This window comes from Anopheles funestus, chromosome 2RL (assembly GCF_943734845.2).
Source record: "Anopheles funestus chromosome 2RL, idAnoFuneDA-416_04, whole genome shotgun sequence".
Lineage (NCBI taxonomy): Eukaryota > Metazoa > Arthropoda > Insecta > Diptera > Culicidae > Anopheles > Anopheles funestus.
Window position 1 is genome coordinate 54,745,396 of NC_064598.1, and position 26,690 is coordinate 54,772,085.

At 43.0% G+C, this 26,690-nt stretch overlaps 2 protein-coding genes across 3 annotated transcripts; both read left to right on the forward strand.

Moving 5' to 3' along the window:
* The first annotated feature begins 867 nt into the window (after window positions 1-867).
* On the forward strand, window positions 868-3,351 carry LOC125760492 (uncharacterized). The gene is made up of 2 exons (XM_049420655.1): window positions 868-1,567; window positions 2,471-3,351. Exons 1-2 carry the CDS (start codon window positions 896-898, stop codon window positions 3,113-3,115), a joined length of 1,317 nt encoding a protein of 438 aa, XP_049276612.1. The 5' UTR covers window positions 868-895; the 3' UTR covers window positions 3,116-3,351.
* A 9,585-nt stretch (window positions 3,352-12,936) lies between these two features.
* On the forward strand, window positions 12,937-26,597 carry LOC125764421 (probable sodium/potassium/calcium exchanger CG1090). Of its 2 annotated transcripts, none has more exons than XM_049428652.1 (4): window positions 12,937-13,355; window positions 19,522-20,108; window positions 20,234-21,682; window positions 21,761-26,597. In XM_049428652.1, exons 2-4 carry the CDS (start codon window positions 19,610-19,612, stop codon window positions 21,769-21,771), a joined length of 1,959 nt encoding a protein of 652 aa, XP_049284609.1. In that variant the 5' UTR covers window positions 12,937-13,355; window positions 19,522-19,609; the 3' UTR covers window positions 21,772-26,597. The 2 variants fall into 2 exon arrangements, with proteins under 2 accessions (XP_049284609.1, XP_049284608.1); XM_049428651.1 differs by having other exon boundaries at window positions 12,937-13,349.
* Window positions 26,598-26,690: the final 93 nt, after the last annotated feature.

Sequence of the window (26,690 nt, forward strand, 5' to 3'; positions counted from 1 at the left end):
ATTGGAACGCGATCCTGCACTTCGAGAATCATATCAAACGTTCATGAAGGAGTATTTGGAACTGGGGCACATGTCTCGTATAAGCACTGAATGTGACGATACAGCTGCTTATTATTTACCACACCATCCAGTTTTTAATGCATCAAGTACCACTACAAAGGTTAGAGTTGTGTTTGATGGCTCAGCTAAAACGTCGACTGGACATTCACTGAATGAAGCTTTACGGGTTGGACCCATAATTCAGGATGAACTCATCGACATCATTCTTCGTTTTCGTACCTACAAGATCGCTGTTGTAGCTGATATTGCAAAAATGTATCGGCAAGTCATTTTGCATCCCGATGATCGAAAATTGGTTCGCCTCTTCTTCCGCTTCTCACCGCATTCGCCGATTGAATTGTACGAGTTGAATACTGTGACATATGGTTTGTCTCCATCATCGTTCTTGGCCACTCGTACATTGTTGCAGCTGGCGGAAGATGAAGGTGCTGATTATCCACTTGCTACACCTGCGCTGAAACACAATTTCTACGTTGACGACTTCATTGGTGGAGCCAACAGCGTGGATGAAGCTCGCAAGCTTCGTCAGCAGCTATCTGAGTTGCTATCCAAGGGAGGGTTTGAGCTCAGAAAGTGGACATCCAACTGTTTGGACGTGCTTACCGGTTTACCAGTGGAACACATCGGCACACAGTCATCGCTGCAGTTTGCGCCGAACGAGACGGTAAAGGCACTTGGCATCGCTTGGAAGCCCGAACTCGACGTTTTGTGTTTCGAGTCGACGGTAACAATGGAAACCACCAGCATCACCATGCGGTCCATATTGTCAAACATTGCTCGAATGTTTGATCCTCTTGGGTTGATCGCTCCAGTCATCATACGCGCGAAACTGCTGATGCAGGAGTTGTGGCTGCAGAAAATCGGGTGGGATGATCCGGTTCCTGCACATATCTGCAACAAATGGAAATCGGTTACTGACGACTGGAAGGATTTGGCTGACTTCAAAAGTGAACGTTATGTGCTTTTACCTAACTCTGAAATACAGTTCCATATATTTGCAGACGCGTCAGAGGTTGCATATGGTGCCTGTATTTACGCTCGTTGTGAGGACCAGCAGGCACAGGTACGAGTGACTCTGCTCGCGTCGAAATCTCGGGTGGCTCCACTGAAACGTGTTACGTTACCGAGATTGGAGCTTTGCGCAGCCGTGCTAGCAGTACATCTGCATCATCGTGTTCGACGGGCGATGAAAATCGATGCGACCGAATCGGTTTTCTGGTCGGATTCAACTGTGACGCTAAACTGGATTGCGTCTCCACCCAACACCTGGAAAACATTCGTGGCGAATCGTGTTGCTGAGATCCAGAATTATTCGCATCCCCGACAATGGAAGCACATTCCCGGTACATCGAATCCTGCAGACCTGGTGTCCCGAGGGATGTCCGCAGCTGAGATGCTGAAAAGTTCGATGTGGCGTTGTGGTCCCGATTGGTTGGCTTTACCTGCCTCTAACTGGCCTATTTCGAATCCATCACTGGCTACTGAAACGGATATGGAAACTCGTCAGGTGAGTGCTGCAGTCGCCAATATACATACCATTCACCCTTGGTTCAATTTGTCGTCGTCATATACCAAATTGTTACGCATAATCGCATACTGCACACGTTTTATACACAACACAAAACACAAGATACGTACGCAACCGTCAGCACCGTTTACCTCCGCTGCATTGTCGATTACACCCAAGTTCATCGAAGCAGCGAAAATCGTACTATGCAAACTGGCGCAGCAAGACGAGTTTTCATCGGAAATCCGACTACTGAAAATAGGAGAAACCGTGGGAAAACACTCACCTCTAAGACGGTTGAATCCATTTCTCGACGAAGAAGGAATAGTACGAGTGGGAGGGCGTTTGAAGCTTGCACAGCTTCCTTACCAGTCTAAGCATCCCATCGTGCTCCCCAAGAACCATAAGCTAGCTCATCTCATCGCAGTCCACTACCACGAAAAGCTTATGCATGGCGGGGGAAGACTATTGCTTTCCCAGATACGAGAGGAGTATTGGCCACTCGACGGACGACGTCTAGTGAAAGGAATAGTAAGGAATTGTTTTCGTTGCATACGACAAGATCCGTCGCTTACGCAACAACAAACGGGACAACTCCCGTACCAACGCATCACCCCAAGCCGGCCGTTCTCCGTAACCGGAGTGGACTACGCCGGGCCGTTTTACCTCAAACCAACACACAAGAGAGCTGCTGCCACTAAATGTTACTTGTGTGTGTTCGTGTGCTTTTCAACCAAGGCGGTTCACCTGGAGCTGGTTGGCGATCTCACCACTGCAGGATTCTTGGCCGCTTTGCATCGGTTTACATCCCGGCGCGGATTACCATCTGATATACACTCGGATAATGGGAAAAACTTTGAGGGTGCAGCACACGAACTTAATGAACTGTTTGAATTGTTTCAGAACGATCAGCTACAAAACGTCATCGCATCCAAATGTTCCGACTTGGGTATCACTTGGCACTTTACCCCACCTAAGGCCCCACATTTCGGTGGATTGTGGGAAGCCGCGGTAAAGACGGCCAAACGACATCTCTATCGGCACCTAGGCAGTTCGAGGCTGTCGTATGAAGGGTACTGCACCATTCTGCAGCAGATAGAAGCGGCAATGAACTCGCGTCCTTTGTTGCCGCTGACGGATGACCCGAATGATCTGGCGGCGCTTACTCCTGCGCACTTCCTTATTGGCACGTCGATGCATGCGGTGCCTGTTCCCGACTACACCCGCTTGAAGGCCTACACGTTAGACGAATTGCAGAGCTGGCAATTGCTTGTTCAACGCTTCTGGAAGCATTGGGCAACAGAATATCTGCAGGAGATGCAGAAGGATAACAAGGTGGTGAATCGTAGTGAGATAGTACCTGGCAGACTGGTCATCCTAGTGGACGATTCGCTTCCCATCACCCGATGGCCCCTCGCACGCATTGTCGAAATACATCCCGGAGAGGATCAGCTTACGCGTGTAGTGAAGCTGAAAACGGCGAAAGGTATAATTACGCGTCCAGTAACTAAAATTTGTCTGTTACCTGTTGCGAAGCCGTCTGCTTAGTAGCACGTGTAACTTGTTTTGTTTTCTTTATGACGTTCTGTCATGGGGGGGAGTATGTTGACGCGTAGACGTCAAGAGGGCCATTTGACGAAAGCTAGTTTCGTCAAGTGAGTAGTGAGAAAATAGTGAGTAGTGAGATGGTCTCTCACGATAGGAACACTCATGAAAAAACTTATAAATAGGGCTAGAAAAATGGAATAAATCCTCTTACATTTTGGAACCTCGAAAAACTACAACCTGTTTGGTAAATATCGCAACAAAAAATCGATCCGAAATTTCGCGAAGCTGTTCAAATGGTTATATACTAGTGATGAGAAGAACAGCTACAGAGCTGCAAACTCGGGGAAAATTCTGAACCAATAACTGCAGAGACGACTCCGGACGAGACTCCGAACAAACGGCTCGGGTAACGTCTTCGACTCCAATTTAAAACCACATACTACTACGAATTCTATACAATACAAAATATACTAAATAAAATATATCATTCTATACGAATACAAAACTACGAATTCTTCAAACTTTTGTGTCTGTATATAGTATTGTTGAATATAAATAACTCATAAAAGTTAGAGCTTTTGCTGGGATCGGCCATCAGTTGTACTAGAAATAGCATATCACATGAAATTTCATAAGAAAGATAAAATTTAATACCATAAGATATTAAAGTTAGTAGCTATAAGACAGTAGTAGTACCATAAGACAGTTAGTAGCTATAACAGTAGCAGAGACTACAGTCGAAGTCGACTTCGGAGCCGTCGGTGCACTTCGAAACGCTGTTATACACATTACGCACCGAATTACGTTGGTGACTTTCACCGGTATTTATATTTGGTATCAGAATGCAGATACCGAAAAAGTATAGCTTCTAATTGTTAACCAGATAACGTGCAATAAATTATTAACAAAAGAAGCTTTTCTTGATTTTTCTACGAATAAAAAAAAAGAATGTAAGAAAATTCAAAAACTCAAATATTATTATTGCACAGTTGTACAATTTACAATTTCATCGTAAAGAAGCCTAAGTAAATGTTTTTTCTTGGATACTCAAAATATTAAAAGCTTGAAAGAAAATTAGGTTTGTATTAATTAATGTTGCAATCAAAAGGAAAGAAATTTGAAATAAAACGTTCAAAAGTCAAATGAAAGAGAATCCGACCGCAAAACTAAGCTGTTGCGAACCGCACTTAGTTGACTCTACAATTGTAAGCCGTCCTGTGTTATAATGACCGCTATATGTAGTTTTATTTCTGTTGCTTTGTTGAGTTTGTTTATATTGATATATTTCATTGTCAGTATTTTTTTTATTTTTAATAATAAATAATTCGTTAGTAATAGTGGTGATGTATGTGTTAAATGTTCCACACAGATTCCACACGACAGGACCTGATATCCAATCACATCCAGACCGTCCTCCCGTAGCAAAAATTGACTATCCGGCTACGTGGTAAAAATATGTCTAGTCTAGGCAATTTATGGACGCCATGGTTAGAGGTAGTTAAGAAAACCAGAAGAAGAATAAGCATTTTGTGCTTAAGCATTTTGTGTGATATTAGAATTATATCCTCGTCTTCATTTTTGTTGCACTGCAATCTCTGAGTTTTTGAACTACCATTTCAGGGTTCCTGGATTTGTATTTTCATGTAGTTGAATGATCCGTCGGCAGGACACACCATTAGAATTACAATTAAGTAGAAAGTAAATAAAATGGCGCTTACGGTCTTGTGTCTCTATGTTTTGTCTAACATGTACAACAGGAACATCTAGACTGGTATCAGTCCAATACAATCAATAACGGGTTGTAACAATTACTACTAACGCGACATTAAAATGGGAGAAGCTATAGATGCTTCGGAGCATCTGAAACCGATAATCACACGAAAAAAAAATTTACAAATACTATTAAATAAAAGTTTAAGTATAAATTAAAGAGTACATTCCGCGACGTATGGTTAAAGAATATTGGTTTTCAAGGGTAATGTTTTGGAAATGCAGAGGAATCGAATAACGAATAATTTCAACACACAATTCTCAACACTCATTCCAATCAATCGCTATATTTTCTCCTCTTACTAGCCTTTGAGTCGATCTGTTTTGCCATTTCTCTGAAAATTGAATGGATTTTCAACCTAAATCAACAAACCAGTATGACACGGTAATTGATCTCATCAGCATGTGCTTTGTGGTTCCAAATACCGGTGCAGGCAAAAATCTTTACGCTTCATCTGGTCCGCTGTCTGGCTGAGGCACGGGTACGGGACAAATTGAAGCAAATATTAGCATAATTCCTTTCACAAGCCCAAAACCGAACGGTGCCGAAACGGAACAACACACTGTCGGTGCGTGCCGACGTGCAGTGAGTTTTCGATTATTTTTGCACCAGTAACGGCATTGCTTTCCACACCGGCTTCTACCGTTTACGACATGGGATTAGGATTTTTGTTTGGTTTGGAAAAATGGTTAATCCCATTCCGGATCATTTCACCGGCTAACGAAAGTGAGACCACCGAAGGTTTGGTGGAGAGGTGTGAAATGGTTTTGATGTTGAAATTCCGTCAATCGATGCACTTTCGGTAACGTTTCCAGTGCCAGCCGATGGACGGATTCTACAGGCTTTTAAGTCTTTCCGAATCTACCATCAGAAATGAATGAATGTCCTCTCCGAGGACCATTTTACCGCACCGTTCCGGTATTAGGTGAAGATGAAAGAATCTCAAAAGCCAACAGAAGAAGGATCACAGAAGTTAGTAGGATTATCGGGTGGCAATGTAATGTTAATTAACTCACCTTACCGTTACGCTGCATTAGTTACGGATTTTGACTCCCTCAAGCACCAACCGTAGATAATCCGTGACGAATGACGGGCACAACTCAATTCCATCGCTATGAAGCCTGGCGCAACGCGTCTATACGAGACATTCATTTATGGTTGGTTGGAAAACAATCGACGGAATGTGTGTCCAAGCGAGACAAACTTTCAACAAACTATGGCTATCACATAATCCATGGCACGGATACCAACTCGAAAGGTGCAAACCGTACTCCAAACCGTACCGCTGCGGCTTGTCCTACGCAATAGAAATGGTTCGGGGTGTTTGTTGGCCGAACTGTTCCTTAGGGTATCATTTAAGGATAATAAATGTAATGAACGATGAAAACTCAACCAAACCGTACCGATCAATTCGGACCGTCGGACCGTTGCGTTCAAGATGCGGTTTCCGATGATCGTAAGGATGCAGCATCTGTAAGGAGCGAAAGAATGCCAAACGTAGCTGCAGCAGACAAGCCCATCCAGCACGAGAGGTGCTGAGATGGAATGGCACGAAGTGTAATAAATAGGTATACCCACTGTGAAGGACGCATCATCGGTGATGATGCTTACGGTCGATCATTGTCCTTGGTGGAAGGTAGCTTCGGTTGTTGGAATGATAAAAAGCCAACCCTACACAGAAAGGACACGATGGAAGTAAAAGGCAATATTGTGTGCGAAACGAAAGTCAGCGTCAGACAGTCTGGCATTTGAAATAAATCCTGACGTTTACCTTTTTGCGCCTCGATGGAAAAACGGTGGGTGAATCGTTAATATTTTTCCAGGAATTCCAGACTGCAGTCACGAACGCTTAAATGTCACCGGGCAATAATGCTATCGTTTGAATGGGATGTAACAGGCAGCAGCAGCAGCCGCAAGTTTCAAGCGCAATGCAAGTAGAGAATTTGATGGAAAAGAGAAAGAGATTTTTCTTGCAGTAAAAGGATTTTCTCAAGTGGCACTCGGTGGACAATGAGCAAATTGGTTAAATTAACTGTGTTTTCACGCGGAATTAACTTTACTGTTGGAAATTTCTGTTACTGTTGCGAATGGAAGAGAAACATAAACTATGCTTGTGGCTTTTTGCTGGCATTTTCTGTCGGTTGGTGAATATTTGAACATTGCTGATCGCATTGCATTTTTAATAAAGTAACCATGTTTTCACATTAAGGAATATACATTGTTTTTTGTTTTACACTGTTTATTGTTTATAAATTCAACTAAAAGTTATTACTGAACCTAGGATACCCGGAATAAGGCTAAAATAAGTGGAGGAAATGCCTTGTAATTATTATACGCACTTCAACCCAATTTAGAGCTGAAATTACGACGAAAATAAATAAATAAAAATAAAACTTATTACTAACGCAAGTTATTGAAACATTAAGTAACTGATTTACTTTAAAGATCTTTTATGATCCAGTCGGTAAGATATGGAACCAAGTAAAACGAATTGTTGCATAGCTTGAAAACAGAAGTAGTTTTGGATTGTTTCTAATGTTTTAAAACCATGTAAATATTTCATATTCATGTGTTTTACGACGATTTTGACACGAAAGGACCGTGTATCAAATTAAATGCGGATCATATCGGGGTCGTTAAACCAAAAAGAAGAAGAATTGAATTAATTAAAAATACGTAAGAAATATTTCATTCAACAGTACTGCTGTTTAAATAAAAATTAACCAAACAAACAACTCTTATTGCTTTGGTTAAAAAATCAGATAAAAATATGTTACCAATATCACAGTAAGTTATCTCCTTTAATTTGAGTCAGTCTTGTTTGTTTAATGTTAATTTATTCGAAGGTCCGAAGCACTTCAAGCTAAAATTTTGTAAGATTTTTTGTAAGTACAAATTAAAAGAATGTTTGTTTTTTATTCTATGTTTCTCAGCCATTTACTAAAAAATAATAACTTTATAAAGTCATCTGGTAATTGATCTGCGCTACAGCGTTTTGTGGCACGAAAAGCAAGAAAGCAGCCTGATCGTCCAATGGACCATTTTTTATAGTCACTTAATGTTAGAAAGCTGCTCAGCATGATTTTAAGTACCATGTAAACGGGGAACCACATCAAAGCCGCATGTACGGCAGTGACATGCAATACTTGTCACCTTCGGCTAATCGGCATGCAGCAAACAAACACCTTTCGTACAATAGGTTACACCCTCGACTGAGGGCTATGTTACCTACCGAAACTCATCAGCGGCTTGCAGAGTTATGAAGATGTTGTCCATAAACATCACTTCAGAAGAGTCCACCCGAAAGGTTGCTATACGGCGTGCCGTCTCCCAAAAATAGGCGGTTTCAATGGGCTACCTTATACAGTTCTTTGTCGAATACAGCATTCAGTGCACCCAAATGACGTTGCCTTTTGGAAAAGGGCGTCCTTTTGTTGCAGCTTGTGACGAAGACAAAAGCTCGAAGCGCTACAACAAACGAAAATTGCCGACATGTCGGCAACACGATAAAGCCGTCAAGAATGCAGAGCAAAAGCGTAAAGTTAGTTTTAGCAAAATACCTAGCTTCAGTTTCTGATTTCGCTTCTATTCGATCTCGGTGACAGTTTGCCGAAAAAAGGGAAAAAGCGGTAAACGGCGGTGGCACAAAGCGGTACCCACAACAACAGCGGCGAACAATTCAAAGGGATGTCGGCTAAAAGTCACGTGAAATGTGAGCGAAATATGTAGGTGCAAAAAGGTACTACTCCTTCTGGTATAACGCGTGATAAAGGTGCCTGATCATCATAAGTATTATTGGCACTGAACATTAGAGTGAGTGTGTGTGCGTTTGTGTCTTTGTCGTGAAAAAGCTACTGTTAATTTTTCCAGCACTTCAAGCATTTGAACCTACTAAGCCACACGACGCACCATCTTAAAATGTGTCCAAAAATTATTATACGTGTAACACAATGGTGGATCGACAAAATTCGGTAGTCACCGCCCCCAAGACTTGATACTATTGATCTTGTTTGATTTGTCCCTCAATCGAGCAGATACCATTGCAAGATCCATTTAATAAGATGATGACCTTTGGTAGATCGAGCCCTCGTACAATAACAGAAACCCAAAGAAGGATTATGCATTGATCTCTTTCATTTAGAACCCTTTTGTGCCCTTAGACGCATGGCAAATGTTTTGTTTGCCAAGGGTCCTGTAAATCGATTTAAGTACTTTCATGCGCCGTAGCATTATCAACATCACCAATAGTTGACCCTTTTCAACTCTTTACTTTTGCTAATCGGTGCAAGCCGATCGATCATAGCTTGTCTGCGAGTGTAAAATGTTAACATGCCCTTTGGACGAAATGATGCACGTGCTTTAAAATTGAATTTGTAATCGTGTCATGTTTGTCATATTGGATGTGTCATATCAACGATAGTCTTGCATGATCGATCATTTTAAAGTTATCCATTTTTTGCTGTGTTTCTGAGGTTATCAACACTAATTGGAATCATTAAGTGCAAGTAAAATAGCCCATGGAAATTAGAAAGCATGGAAAATTATTGGTAACTCATTGAATTAGTTTAACAAAAAGTTTCTTAGAATACAAGAAAAGAATTACCATCGCTGTCCGTATTTCGATTTCATAAATCATATTATATTGGATAACAAAATAATTCATTAAAATCTTCCCCGTATATGTATGCCTGTATTTGTAACTCTCCTTGATTTTATTAACCTGGGTTTAGCTGGGTGGTTTCTATAATTAAATTTTTACTATAATTTTTTTCTAATTTTTCATAACTGAGAACATAATTAAATTGTTTCGAAGAAAATTGAAACAACATAAGAAAATTGAATTGAGAAGGAAAGTTAGTCGTGGGAGAATTTCAAACACTAAAACTTAGTCAGTAATGAAAATGGATTAAAACTAGTGATAAATGCTTGGAGGACTCCTTCCAATAAGAATACGCGTGCTCCTTATCAAATTGTAAAGATTCCTCCGTTTATTATCATTCTACTCCAGCATTATCTATTTTATACCTCAAATCAGACCAGATCTCCATCCTTAAGGTGACCTGCTGTCGAAATAAGGATGGATTTTGAGTTATTAAACGATCAGTTCAATGAAAGGCTGCACTTACAGATGATATCCAGCCACCGACGGAATTATAGCCGAATTGAGCGAGAATGGAAGTGCAGCACTAGAACAAGAACTGCATCAAATTATTACTAAGGTATGGGATAGTGTATCAATGCCTTGTGGTTGAAATTTTTGCATCATTCACCGGATGTATAAGAAGAAAGCCAAGCTAGAATGGAGCAATTACATGGGTATTACAGTGTTGAATACTGCCTACAAAATGTTGTCTCTGATACTCGACTCGACTCGACAAAGATCGACTTGGCCCATTCGTAGAAGAGGTAGTTGGAAACTATCAATGGGGATTCCGAAAAGGAAAATCAACCACTGCTCCAATATTCACCATGCGGCAAATATTGGAGAAGATGACGGAGTAACAGCTCCACTCCTTCTAAGTATCTCTTCGTAGATTTCAAGGCCACATATGACATACTACATAACCAAGATAAAACTGTACGACGCAATATGCTCTTTTGGAATATGTACCAACCAAGTTATCCAGACTTGTACGAATGACAATGACCAACGCAGCATGCCTGATGATAGTGGCTGGAAAACTCTCAGGACCTTCTGCTAACACCAAGGATCTGCCCCAGGACATCCGCGACTCAGAGCTGGAAAAATTCAAGAACCATCTTGTATGTATAAGTCAATCTAGATCTTGGCATAAGCTGATGACTTATACGGCATTGGATTACGGTTCTCCTACGAAACAGACGCCTACCAAAGGATTGAGCAGGTGCAAAAAACCTCGGATTGGAGATTAACGTGGTAACTATAGTTCAAGTACTAACGTACGACTCTGAGACATGGAATGGACGTCTCTGAGACATGGTCTACGCCTCTGAGACATGAAAAACTGTCTTAGCCGCGTTCGAAAGGAAGATACCCAGAAACATTTTTAGCCCCGTATGTGTGGTAGGGCAATGGACAATGGAAGGGCTACAATGACGAGGTCTATGAGTTAATTCACTATTGTACAACACGGTAAATTCACTATCGTACAACAAATTAGACTCGCCAAGCACCGGTGGGATGGTCATGTCATTCGAATGGCGCTGGACAATCTATCCCGTAAAATCCTCTTAGCTCTTCCACATGGACAGAGGAGGCATGGCAGGTTAACAACACTAACTTTACATAATTCGTATATCTTAATGTTGTGAATAGGTAATAAGTAAGAAATCATCATCATTTACATCATCTCGTGCAGCTTCACAAAACGTTTAAGGCACGTCCTTTAAAATGATCACACAACCCTGTCATAATGTTGTTCCTGTCCCTTTAACTCTCCGCTACGTATTTCTATAATTCGCACGAGCTTGTGGTTAAGTCCGGGGTGGTCAACTACACAATTAGCCCATAAAAGCATAACGAAAATGAATAATTCTCGTACAATTTCTGTGACGGAATCACTGCAAACACCATTCAATCGCAAATTTCCCTCACAACACTACAGCACACACTTTTGCACATTTTCATCACACCATTTCTATTGAATAATTTGCTAAACTCAGCCATTCAGCTCTTTGCTACAATCAAATTCAAACTCTCTCACCAACGGGTGGTGTCATGGCTGTGCTCCCGTCACCGTACCGCAAACCCATTTGGCGTTTAACTCCTGCTGATGTTCCTGCTGTTTTCGTCGTGCTGTGTTTCCCTTTTCATTAAGCTGTCCCGGGGTCAAAATGCTATACCAAAACTATCGTAAGGAAACAGCAAGAATAGACGTATGTTGTGTAACTTTACCGAATGTGTGTTTGTGTCTATGTGATGCTCACTTCCGGTCACCAGGAAGGACGCGAAAGGACGTAATTTGTACCCATAATTTTCTTCCATTCATACAAACATTCTTCATGCACACTGGCTGGCTGTTGCCCTTTTCGTGGCACCCATTTTCTCACACCCTGCCAACCAGTTTCAGGTCAATCGGTTGGGATTTTTTTTGTAACTTCCAGTGGCATAAGTACATGGCGAAGATGAGTGAAACGGTTCAACAAAACCAACGGACATCCGCAAGAAGGAAATCAATTTCCACGGTGGGCGGTAAGTTTTGTGGTTTTTGTGGAAACAGTTCGCAATAGCTGTAGGTACAATGATGGTAAGTGAATCCCTGTAAATTGTAGGGTGCATGGCTTCGGAAAGGTTGGTTCGTGCCGTTTGAGCTTTATGATGGAAGTTAACAATGTAAAATAAATATGTCTACTCCCCCTGTGGCCTTGAGGGAGGGATGGGGGAGACTTGCTATTATTTATTTTAACTTTGCTAGCCGCCAGACATTTTGCTCCCTAAAGGACACTCCATTTAGCAGTTGCAACAGGTACTTAAAAGCTTTCCAAAAGGTTAGCGATGATACTGTGTGCTCTTTTGTTTTCGGTATGTTTTTTCCTAATCTTTTTCTTGCTCTCCTACACTTAGGAAGTGAGTTTGTTTCGCAAAGGGTAAGTTAAATAAATAACAAAGCAGCTACTCCCGACGATTAGCAACATCCCGATCCGTGATCTCACTGTGCTCAAGCACGGTTGACAGGGATTAGGGATAGCGAAGTACCATCGGCAAACCGGTACGGCCTACCTCGTACATCTTCCTGTAACGGATTTTTTTTACTGAGCGACGCACAGCTAAACCTCAAATCCGACATCCGACATGCTCGTACGCCAGGAAGCGCCTGGTGGACGGCATCCTCGCCAACGTCCGTTTGTTTGAGTGGAAAAGCGAAAGTGAACCGAACTGTGAGCAGTTCGGGTCCCGTGAGCGGCTACCGCTACTACTACTACTACTACTGCCCCAAGCCCGCTAGTGCGCAAACGCGTGGAAACCCCATCGGAAAGCCCGAACGTTCCCGCTCGTACTGCAGGCTCCAGGTTGTTTGCCGTAGCTTTCGCCGGGGTGGCATCCGACGATGACGACGACGGTGACGAGCTTTGCCTTTCACGAAACGCTTTTGCACCGTGACATCGTGAATCCCTTTTTAGGTTGGGGCCGACACCATCGGGTCGTCGGTTTTCAGTAGTCCAGCAGCGTTTGTGACTCGCGCTAACACGCTCGTCGCGTTGTCCGGCCTGGTCAGCGAGCGGTGGATAATCTTTTTTTGCCTTCCGGGGTAGTTGAGGGTTGTGGGCTGTTGCGGGGTGTGTATGTGCGTGTGTATGCATTCGTGACCACGCGCGCCTGTGTGTGTGTTTGTGCGCGTGTATGTGTGTGAGCGCGCGTTTGTATGTGCATCTCTTTGCGAAGGAGAGAGAAAGATAATAACAAAAGGCGAAAGTGGAAAAAAGGAAAATCGAGGAAAATCGAGGAAAATCCGCACTACCAACTGGAGCCCCATAGGGTTAAAGGTAAAGGTTGGTGTGTAGGTGCGAATTGGTGCTCACTGCAAGCTACATACTTGGCAAATTTGCCACCATGCGTATGTGTGTGCTGATGTTCCTTATGAGTGTGTGAATGTGTGTGTGTGTGTGGTGGGGTATTTGAGAAAACAAGTGAAGAAGCCCTTGGATAAATTGAAGCAGCAAAATTTGAACGAAAACCCTCTTTAACGCAAAAGCACAATAGTTCAAAGATTGGATTTGACGAGCTTTTGAAAATTCCGTCTACAATATGTCTCCTGTGCATAACTGTCTCCCGAACAGTTGTCCATTGTGGTATGGATTGTGTGTGTGCCTTACGGTGAAGTTCCGATTGAAAATATTATCGAAATACGTTCAATTTATAAAAGTAGAATGATTCTAGCTCCATTGTGATGCAAGTGGAAAATGTTTCGGAACGCTCCGTGTGTCCACCCGTCCACCGCCGTTCGGTGAATGAAGTATAAAACCACTAATCCGTATCTTTACATCGGTTCCGTACGTGCTTGTCCCTTTTGCCTATTGAACTAGTTTATCTTTTGTCATCCGCTTACATCATACGGGCAGCCGTACACAAGGGGTGTACACAAGGCGCCATTTGGGGTAGAAACATTCTTCCTCTTGGTGGGGTCAGCTGGAACCTGGTGGGTAACGTTCTTCCGTCGCTTGGTGGTCTTGTGGTTGTCCTCCTTTACATGTACATCCGCTACTGAACGGGGTATCCAAAATAGAAAATCAATGAATTTTCGTGCTGACTGACTCGTGGTTTTGCCCGAGCGAGTCATGATGAGCGCTCTCCTCCCTTGTACACTGAGACATTTGTTCTTGAAGCAAGAAGAATGCTTGCCTCTTACGGTGGAGCACAGATTTTTTGTGCGTACGTTTGTACGTACCCCGCAAAAAAAAGGACGAAGGGTGAAAGCGGCTTTCATTCCTTTTTGCTGCTGTACTCGCGTAGCTCAGCGTGAGTTCCATCTGTATTACGTGACGGCTTTCGGTTGGCGAGTGCCGCGAGAGCTCGCATTCCTGATTTAGAAATAGTATCCCCGGGTTGGGTAGAGGAGGAGCCCTGGAGGACAGACTGCTGGTCGTTTGTTTTGTGCTGGCGTTGGCGTTGGAAAGAAGCGACCAATACCTTAAACAGACTGGCTACTTTTGAATGGAACCCGAAATGTTCACGAGTGGCGCGACGAGGCGGCCAGAAGAAGCAGAAGAAGAAGAAGAAAAAACTCAGCGAAACGAAATCAGCGGACTAATGTGGATGCTAAGTGAGTGTACGTAGCCGAAATCGTTGCTTCGTTGCGGATTGGAACGATTTTCCCTACGTTTCGGGTACGATTTGTGTGCCCCCTACGTCACGCGGTTTGTAACGATTTTTCGCACATTCACACATAGGCATGCTACCCACCATTCCAGCAAGTAAAGGGGATGATGGGAAAATTATCAAAAGTCATGGATGTTTAATCGACTGTCAATTCTACGATACTACGGCACGTACTCTCGATTCCAGCTAGCTTGCCGATGGAAACGGACCGTAACTACAACTTTTTAAAATATTGTTCATTATTTGTTCTGTGTGTATTTGATGCCCTTTTCAAACAGCCGGAAATGTTCAATCAGCGATAGAATACCTGATTATATTATGGACTTACTTTGTGCCCCCCTTCCAAGTGGCTTTTAGTATCCTTTTTTTTGTTTGTCTCGCTGTTTCTCTCTCGGTTGAATCATTACGATGAATCACGTTATCCGATGGAAAGCAATACGATAAAAGTAATGGCAGTACCCAACACTTCCGGCAAAAAAAAACTTATACAAAACACACACGCCAGGCAAGGCAAAACGAGGAAAGGAACACAAATCGATAACCGTCCAAATGGCGCGGTGTCAATGAAAAACAGGACAGTAAAGAAAAGGCCCCACCATTGACATCATTGACCAGTGTTGCACCTCGTAGTGTGTACAGCCGCTCTTTTTGTCGGCAGCCCTTGAGCCATCACGGCACACGAACAGGGATCGCAACGGTGGATCGACTAGCGCCCGCCACCCGAGTAATAAAACACCTTAACGAGCAGGATCCCGGTCACAAGGCGGTAGGCCACCACCGGTGGTCGTGGTGCGTTTTAGATACGGGAACGTCAAATGCAATGGTTGCGGGATTTTTTGTTGTGCTTTTTTTTCTTGTCTTCTCTCCTTAGCAATGCTCATCATCCCAACTATCGATCGATGCTTAGTGTAGAGCACCAGAGCGGAAATTTCGCCTAAAGCGCGCTACGATAATTCTGTCCGTGTGTGTATGTGTGTGTGCTTTTGCCGACATTCCGGCAGCATAGAGAAGACAGCAGACAGCTTTTGGCAATTGTTATTTTTGTGGCGTTTGTACTTATATTTCCCATATTCTTCGTGATCTCTGCAGAAAACCGACATTTATTTTTGTCTCCCACTACTAAGCCACCCAGCTCGGAAATCATTGATTTTCATATTTTTGTAGGCAAAGTTCTGTTTGTACTAAAAATACTGTTGTTAGTCATCAGGAAAGGATAATCGATAATGCAAACTATTTTTTTTTGTTACTGTGTGTTAAATCGTGTAATGTATAAATATATTATTTTACTACGTTATAAGTGATAATGGTGTGTTAAAGTGTGGCAAGCAGCAAAATTTAGTACAACGTCCCTATAAATGGCACCAGTTAACATAAACGAAGTTACATAATTGTAGTGTCCCGGAACGAACTACTATTTAGGTGGACGGATTACAAGTAACAAGAGCACTGGTGACATAAACGTTTGGTGGATACGCCGGTACGGTAAAAATAGCAGGTCACAAACACACTGGAACTAGGGGAACTGGTAGAAATAGAACCATACTTGTGAGTGTGTGATTGTATGGTATTAGTTGTCAGGGCATTGGATTTCTATCGACCTTTAGAATCATGTGTGTGTGTGTTGTGTATGGCAAACCCCCACCGGCAGATGCTAATCGTGGCTAGGTGTTTCCATGCATCGCTCTTACCTCTGAAGGACTTCATTCTTGAGAGCCATTTTCATATGCCCACGCTGACAGAGTGCCACACGTGATGCGATTTCACCGCGCATTAATAAGTAATTTTCCTAATGAAGCCACTACATTCATTGCATTAGCTGCTGTGAAAACATCCCCCCAGCCCATCCAACTCAAAAAAAGGGGGAGAACAAAATGCCCCAGGGAATCGTGGATTACATCTCGTAAATATTTGAACAAATAATGAAACAACACAACAACAATGTTAGTTGTGAAACAATCTTCAGCTTCGGGATTCAGGCTGTAGGATGGACTGCCTGCCCTACGCTCTATTGAATTACTGCGTAGCAAAAATGGGGTTTGGGTGGAAAAACTAAACTAAACGTTGGAGACTCTGGCACGGTGCTTGCTCATGGTTGGCTCTCAGGTTGGCTTTTAGTGTCTGTGCAAATTGAGTTCTATAAATCTACTGCAAATCCCATCGCTCAAAGACACACGATAGTACCTTTGACATTCACCCTTCTAGCTGCACAACAATCACGTTTATTAAGCAATGTTTATTCATAAAACACACTTTGCTCTAATCACATTAGTATCTTACTTATCGAGCCTGGAAAGATCAGCACTAGCTGCAACACGTAAATCCACGTAAATGAAATTATTGTCCAAAGTGTCTACAAGGCACAGTGTAAATGGAGCTTTCCTTCGTGCAATGTCCTTCGTGTATGTTGTATCAGCTGGCCAAGCTACAAAGGCACGTAAGCACAAATGTCATTACTGGAACCGTTTTGCCTTAGTAGTATCAGCTCCGTACTTGTGGCAAACTTGTGACCAGCACTGGATACGCATCAACGCCAACGGGGAAGTGTAACGTCATGCAAAGCGGCTGTTACACCGCAAAAAAAACGATGAAAATGTAAATCGGCAACAGAACAACATGATGTACACATCCGCCCTTTCATGCTAAGTGTTTGCTTCCCCCACCATTTCACACGGTGTCTCCCTCCGATCTGATACCAATTCACGCCTATCGAGAAAGGGAGTTGGAGCTTTTATCTCCTGACGCCGACGATGGCGAGAATGGGCAGTGAATGAAGTTTGGCAAAAAAAAAAAAAAAACAAAGCTTCTCTTTTTTCTTGCTGCTCACGTGAGCAGTATCGCCCGCGTGAAACGCGTCGATTTGCCTTTCGACACCGGAACTAGCAGCGATGCGTATAGGAAAGGACGACAAACAAAAAGTGCGTGTTGTGTGTTAACTTTTGCAATCGTTGAACACAAAGGAAGCACAGGAAAATTCATTGTGAATAGAACAAAAAAACACAGATGGAAAATCAAATCATTTCCCTGCTGCTGGTTCGGTGCAGATTCCAAGCAGCACGTTTCCAACCGGTCCACGACACATTCCGTATTCAGTTGGTGATGCATGCAGCACGCTCGGGCTCGGGTCGGTTAGGTGTCCTTGCCTGAAGGTGGTGTGAAGAACAAATAAAGCAATTATTAAACCATCGTCCTACGGTTTCTAGCAACTTGAAGAGCAACACTCACTTCAAACAACGAAGGTCATTTCGCGAACTGTACGCAAAGTTCAAGTTATCACCTGCTGGTGTGAAAGCTTCAGCTTCCTGTCCAGTGCAAGGCTTTTGAGTTTTGAAATTTATTATTCATCACAGCGTAATTGAAAAGCTGGCTGCATTGAGTGGTTGTAATGTATTGCTGGGGTTACACGGTGGGATCCCAGCTGGAGATTTACATAAAATGGCTGTCATGCAAAAAATGCGGCTTTTCAACTGTAGAACTGTAGAAGCTATTAATAACGCGGTTTTTGTGTTTTAAACTAAATTATGTCCATCCACTTTCTTTAGCATAAAGTAATAAAAAACGAAAAAAAAATCTCTAAAAGGATACGAAGCCATCGCGACCCGTTGACCTAGAACGATGGAAAGCATAATTGAAAAATAAATCGTCCTGATTGTAAAACTGAAGTCATGGAAATCGATGTGAAAGCCCATCCTGAATCCGTCGTTGAATTGATGATTGGTTCGAGTTGAGCTGAAACTCTTATCGTTGTGCTACAGCTCTCCTTGTGTGACGGTAGCTCTCCTGCCAAATGATTGCCCGGGACAAGAATGATAATAATACCAGGCCCCAACCAAAGCCCCAATTTGCACAAATTCCTTTCCTTATCGGAATAGAACCAGCTAGTAAAATGATGATTCGGCTGGATGATTCAAACTCTACACAATTGTAAGAATTGCAAATGGGACAATTTATATTCGAATGCAGTTTGAAATTTACATTTTCCACGAGTTTGTACCAACTGGTGCATTTGCTAAAATAATAATGATGTTCGAAAACTTTCTACACATACATACACTTATCAATGATCGAAAAATCTCTTAAACCGTTGAAGGGAAATTGATGCTCGCGTAACAATGATATCAACCCCAATAGATATGCTCTTGAATCGTATAACTCCCATCGCTACGTGTAACGCTATACTCGATCGTTGCTTCCTCAATTCTTTTATCCTACTTTTACAAACATCATTTACCAGGCACACTGTTCATTTCCGCATCAACCTTGTACATTCACCGGCAGCGGTGGCATCTTTCCGCGCTCACAGCTACCAAGTGATAGATGCGAATTAGTAGACAGCGAGGGACAAACATTAACTGGAACTCTGCGGGTATAGAGCTTTGCTCGCTAAACTATCCTTCGGGGAGAGGTTTGGAACGTTTATTCAAAGGTTTAATGAAATCAACTCGAGTACCTACCATCATCGAACGAACGAATGAACGAACGAATGAGCGAACAGAACGAACGAATGGAAGATTGAATTGGACAACCGGATGGACGGAGCTGGATGGTAGAAGCTTTTTTCTTCGCTAAACACTTTTTCTTCGTTGGTGCACACGCTTTCCTTTTCATGCCATTTTTATCCCGGGGAAAATCAATGGTATTGTGAAGATGCCACTTCGTTTGACAGTGATAGCTGCTGTGCAGTTTTCCGCGCGCTCGGGGAGAATAAAGCACATTATTGTATAGAGCGAACGCCACTAGATGTCATGCTAATGCGTGTTTGATGATTATTATTTCGCTTAACATTATTCCACCTCTTCCCTATCTATCTTTTGACCCACGCATCACGCCAACGTCAAGCAGCGAGGATAAAGAGCAACCATCATCACCACCATCCGCAGTAGCACCATTACGTTTCCGCCCACCGTCAGCTAACCATCCAAGAGTTGCGATGGCCATCGGTATGGCAGGACGGCGGCACACCCGGCGTGGTCGCTATTGGCACATGGGCATCGTATTCCTGGTGTATTCCAGCTTCCACGCGTACTCGGCCTCGATCGGCGGTGGTAGTGAAGAGAAGGGAGGTTACGATCTGGGCAATCTCGATTTGTCCAACATAACGCCGAATCCGGCCTTCTTCGCTACCTCCGCATCATCCTCGGGGGAAACATCCGGAGAAAGTGATACGACCGCACCAGATGAAGCAGGTCCGACGGAGGAAACGAAACCGGCACCCGGTCGGGCACACCACGGCCATCCAACGTGGAGACCGAAGCGCGAAAACTGTACACCACCGGCGATCGAGCAGTTCCCGCAACCACTGATGGGACCGAACGTGAGGAAACATGGCGGTCTGATCATACACGTGCTGGTGGCCATTTTTACCTTCCTCGGGCTGGCAATCGTGTGTGACGATTACTTTGTGTCGAGTCTGGACAGAATATGCGAAGGTAGGGTTCGGTAGCTTGAAATTCAAAGCCATCTTTCATCAATGATCAGAAGATCATTAGGAGCTTCTAAAGAATGTCTGCATTATTTGCTTTACAATTTTTGATTTCCCTTTACGTATTTTTAGAATTAAAACTCTCCCCTGATGTTGCGGGAGCTACGTTTATGGCTGCTGGAAGCTCTGCACCCGAGTTGGCAACCGTCATTATTGGGGTATTCTTCGCCAAAGATGACATCGGCATCAGTGGTGTGATTGGATCTGCCGTTTTCAACATCATGTTCGTGATATCAGTCTGTGCACTCTGTTCCGGCACCGTTCTCCAACTAAACTGGTGGCCGCTGGTACGAGATTGTGCGTTCTACACCATTTCCATACTCGTGATGTTAATCGTTATCTTCAACGATGTTATCTCGTGGATCGAGTCATTGATCATGCTGCTCTTCTATGTCGTATACTGTGTCGCACTGCACTTTAACACCCCGCTTGAGAAATGGGCCCACTCCTGGAACTTGCCCATCAAGCTACCAACGAAGGAGGAACAGTCGGCCCTGGTCACCTACAAGAATCTACCCGAAACGACCTACACACAGGGTCAGCAGCCAGGGCAAGAGCAACCAGCGCAACAGCAACCACCACCCGATCAACCGCCGGCCGTCGATCAGGGCTACGCAGCGTACATGGATCCTAATGCTAGCTGGGATCCTAATGCGGCTTGGGGTGAACCAACGCCTGCAGTGACAAACTCGGCTGTAGCAAACGTTAACGACGCGTGGAATAGTGGCAGCGGTCAGCAGAATTACGCCTACGAAGATCAATACGGGCAGGAGAGTCAGAAGCCGCCGCAGCAGCAGCAGCAACAGCAGGTCGTTCAGCAAACTGCCGTACCGGCACCTGCACCAGGTGAAGATTACTACAAACCAAAGGAACCACGGCCACAAGATTCGCACAACCCGCTCGAGAAACCCGTCGACGGAGGCATACTGGCGCAGGTGTCGTGGGCGATCGTGTACCCGATCCACTATACCGCACGGCTAACCATGCCGGACTGTAAAACGGAGAAGTATAAAAATTGGTATCCCTTCACCTTCCTCATCTCGATGATCTGGATCTCGTTCTACTCGTACTTCATGGTGTGGATGATAACGATCATCGGTTCGACCCTCGGCATCCCTGATACCGTCATGGGACTAACGTTCGTGGCAGCGGGTGTATCCGTCCCGGATGCGCTTAGTTCCATTGCGGTGATCAAGGAGGGGTACGGCGACATGGCTGTCTCCAACGCCGTTGGGTCGAACGTGTTCGATATACTCATCTGCCTCGGACTGCCGTGGTTCATCCAGACTGCGATCATCAAGCCGGGCTCGCACGTTAACGTCATTTCCAAGGGGCTCACCTACTCGACGCTTTCGTTGCTCTCGACGGTACTGTTTTTGCTGTTCGCGACGCATCTCAACGGCTGGAAGCTGGACAAGCGTCTCGGCATCGTGCTGATGTTCTGGTACCTGCTCTTCATCACCGTCGCTTCCCTGTACGAGCTGAACTTCTTCGGTCAGCTCAATCCTCCCGAGTGTCCGAGTAAGTATCTGCCAGGGATCTTCCGGTTTTGCACCATTGAAAATGGCTCTGTATTGCCGTTATTATTTTTTTTTGCAGGTGTCTACTAAAGCGGGTACCAGTTACATCCAAAAAACCTCCATCGCATATGTCCCTCTTTATCTTCCGCTTGTGTATTTCTTCCGTAAAGAGCAGCGACGCATCGCAACACACGAACCACGGCAGCAATAACTGTTACCATTTCCAAACACATCCTTAACCGTTATTCGATGCACCATTCTTCCATTTACCCCGCTTAATACGTTAGCGTTATTCGATCGTTAGCGATCGTTACACCCATTTTGTTTTTCTTCATTTCTTAACACTTCACGGAAATGTTCAAAATATCGAATGTCTTCGGTTTAGCTTTAGAAAAGACACACACACACATCCTTAGTGACTGTGTACCGAAACTTTTAGTACACCCCCGGGGGGAAGTTGCTTGCCTTCTTTTCTGTTTTTGTTAACCGTTATGATAGCAAACTAGCTGAACAACCACAGAGAAAGGTTTAGCATACAATGTAAAAATTAGCCTTGCTTTAGATTTTACCCACACACACACACACAAACCGTTAAACCGTTCGTTTGCTTGATCTCGTTTACTAACCATCATCACCACTAATGTAGCCGAAAGTTTTGCACCAACGCGCATAGTGAAACAAGTGTTAAGATTTTTGTTTTCATTTCACATTAACGCTACAACAATTGCGCAAACGAAAGTCTTCTGCAAAACAACAAAAAACGCATCATTTCAACACAAGGTTAAGCACTAGGACCAAACATAAAATGACAAATATTGAACAACATACGTTCCAAGCTAATTATCATACTTCACGTATTTCACATCACATGCGTTTATCAAAATTGTGATCAGCAGCATTGGTTGCCATTGTTGTTTACGTTTGCGCAATACCGTATCCCATCGATCGTTTCCCTAAGACGAAATTGTGCATTCCATCAGTCGCATACACATTTGCATAACACTAAATAAATTTAACAACAAAAAAACACTAGTATTACTGGCACCCGCGCGCTCGTGTGTGTGTGTGCGCGCGCACGAGAAGAAAAAGAGAGAAAAGGAAGATGTGTCGTGTTAGGTGTAAATACACTAAATTCCCTCGCCATTAACAAATGCGATCAAATGTAAAGAACACAACAACAACAAAAAAACAAAAGAACTAATAAGCAAACAAAGGTATTGTAAAATTAGCAAGCATCAAGCTCTGTATAAACACGGCATCATAGCAATCTAGGTGCGTGCTAAATTAAAGAAACAAGAAAAAATCAACAAACTCGAAACCTACACCTAGCTATGTCTATTCTCAAATTGTGTGTCCTTGTTCCGTTGATTTTGTTGCTAGAACTGCAGTCGTGTACCATCATCATCTGCTAATGCGTACAGATGCTTTAACTAAGCTGCGCCTTCCTCATCCTATACATTATGTGAGGTACATCACTATTTAACGGTCCTACTCCCTATGAACGAATAAGTATTAGAGACAATATATACATACTACATATATTTATCATAACAAAACGATAAGGGCAAACGAAGCGCAATGCAAAGCTAGAGAGAAACAATGGAGAAGCAAAAACAAAGTAAACACACACACACACACATGTGCATCCCACTGTTACTGTTCTTCGTTAGGCGCGTAGCCATCTGTTGGCCAGTTTTAGTGCAATGCAATTTCCTCCGACACACCGCTCGTGGGCTAGTAGATTTCAGCTAAACGTACTAACACGCCTGTATTCGAACGGCTGGGAAATTCCGGTCTCAATGGACACTGATGGCATGGCAGACGACTGGCGACGTTTATGCGACGATAACGTTATTTACATATTAATTCATATATACATATATTAGGATAAACAATCGCTGTCGCAGAAACGAACCGGTTATAGTACACACATACCTTACTCCTGATCTGTCCTTCGCGTACTTCCAGGTATATTTATTACAACGTGAGCCAATTAACTTCTTTTGCGGTACTACTACAACGTTAAAAGGGCTTGGTTTGCCATTTTTGGCTTTCCTTGACTTCATCCACCTACAAGTATTATTGCTAGCATGTTATTGAAACAATTTCTTTCCCTAGCAATAATTTAATTGTTGATTAATTGTTGGCAATCAATGCAATTTAATTTAACAACCTTTTTTACATTCCAAATGTGTTGCGCTTCGTAGCTACTACAGTCTGCAAAAAGTAAGGCGAAATCCTCAAAGCGTAAAACAAATTACGTACAGTATTTAATCACACGCATAATGTTGTTCTACAAAAGGGATAAAATACACCAATTCGTGTTAATTTGTTTGACAGTGTGTGAAACTTATGAAAACACGTTTTTAATATTAGGTAGAGGTTAATCTTTTAATTGGCACACCTCGTGGACAGGCGTGAAAGAATATATTGTTTTTTTCTGTTCTGTTGAATTGCTTATATCTAGTGGAAACGATTCGATAATAAGGACACATAATACAAGAGTACGTTCGATTTCATTCACAACCGATCATAAATTCACCACCGGAAAGGAGTACAACACAACAACAGTAACGCGTATGTTACAAATTCACCACGAAAAACACCACAGACAGTTGTGGAAAAAGCAACAGCATACAGAAACAAATTACACATACAGAAGAAAACCCGTTTTAGCTCCGCCTCTAGTTTTAACTTTTCCGTTTCCGTTTTTGTTCCATATCCTTTTCGCTTGTGTAGTGGTTCTGTTGTTTTTTTTTGTTCTTTTTCGTACACAAATTGCAAATCAAATCCAACGTAGATGCAATCGCACCGATGCACTCTCATATGCAAGCAATACATAGTTGAGCACACACGCGGCTTGTACCGTCGTGTTGGTACATGATCCCATGTGGAATCGAACCGTGTACCAGCCGTAGTAGATAGAGTTAGTCTACGTTCGGGACGGAAGGCTCATCTTCACGGGAAGTGCGCCATGATCATCAAAACCATACCGTCGAAGTGTGCTCCTTGGCTGGCTTTTGGAACAAAAAAAAAAACAAGTGTTGAATGAATTCTGCATCTGGCGCGTGCTGATGATCCACGCTGGACAGTGCACACAGCAATGATCAAATCGCAGAGGGTAGCCAACGAGCTCAATCCAATCCTGAAGTTGGGCTAGCCGCCCGTTAAACGGGTCACGGACACGAATAGTCGCAACCACCAAGGGTTTAGCCCGCTCACATCGTTATCACCCAGCCCGTTCGTAGTGTTAGCACCAGCACCATTTGGAGCACCGTAGTAAAGTTTTGAATGAAATGTTCACAATTATCAAACTAATGTGGTAAGAGCCCGTAAGGACGGAATTATACGCGTACCAAACTGAACGCGCAAATTGCATAGTTAGCACGTAGGAGACCGAATCCAGAACGCAAAACCACATTCTACATTCGAGTATCAAGCGTATATGTTTCAGATCGTGAAGGTCACCAACCAAACCAACCGCTTCTGGATGGCAAATGGGGAAGGGGGGGGTGGCCGATCGGGGTTGATCAAAACCTCGTGCGAACCCTTTATCACAACGTTCGTGCGATGCATCACAGTCTGATCGTCATAAGGATGCGGCCTTTGGAGAGACAGCATGGAAACTCAACGATCTTTTGTTGAACACCGCACATGGGTACACACTTTGGGCTATTTCCATCAGCGTGGACATAGAGTTGGGTGGCACCGTTCGAAACAACGAATCTCTTAAGTCAATTGAATGCCTCCCAATGGTCTGAAGGGAGGATAGAGCAAAGCATACAAATGTTAGTAGAAAAAAAAACTAAACAGACAAATTCTTGGAATGGAGTCTACTAGTTGTGTAGAACACGAGTTATCCGTGGATCCAGCATTTCATAAGTCTCCCCAAAGTTCGAAAAAACACATCTGTTAGGTATCGTACGGTCTACATGTTTCGTTACGGTTTACAGCTATGTTCTATAGATTTGGTTTAGTTCCATTAAATTAATACTTCCCTTTGGACTACAACAATCTTCCAAAAATTAAGTTTCCGTGGGGACAGGGGTGGACCATTTCGATTCATACGAGGTTCAGTGTACGTTAGACAAATAAGAGCAGACAATTTATTATCTAGAGGCAGCTAGCTAAAAATGTCAATCAATCAAATCCACTTACAGTCTAGATGTAAACGTTTGAGGAGATAGATAAACAAAAACTTTCCTGCGCATCGCAGAATCCACGCGAGAAGGAACGCAAGACTCTACTCTAGAACAAATGATCGAATGCACAATAAGCAACTAATATCCCTGCGTTGACTTTCTCTCTTAGTAAAACAATAACAAAATCCTTACCCCGATGTCTACCGTCTATATATTAGTCACGCTCACACGTACCACTTCTCCGAATATCCAATGCTGCGGAGATATAGTTATCATTTCATACAGAACTTGCTGGCAATACTTTTAGCATTGTGGTATAAGAAAGGACAAAGGCAAAGATACATAAAAGGACAGAAAGTGAACAATACAATTACAACCTCGTGTAACGAGCGAAGTACGCAAAGCAAATAGCCAATCGGGTTCGTTGCAGAAATGCATTACCAGCAACAACTAAGCTCGCAAATAAGAGGATTTCTGTAAAATCATCTATGTTATCACAAAATTCCTTTTTCATTCCAATGCTAACACCATCGTTGAATTATTGATGTCGACAACAACAACAACAACAGCTAGAACATGTACGAACCAGCATTCACAAGTACGAGCAAAACGAATAAAAGTGTTTGTTCAATGGATTCGACGATAAAGAAGTATGGGAATGGACAAAAATATAAAACTATAAAACCAAAACAAGTCTAAAACCAAAACAAACTGCTCATGCTATGAGATGTTAATTGTTGAAAAAGTTAAATAAAAATGTACTGATAAAATCGATCATTGCGTTACCCATCTATTGATTGGATACTACACTTGAAACGACAATGAGAAAATACTGTAAAATTTATTCACAACAAATTGTTTCTGATA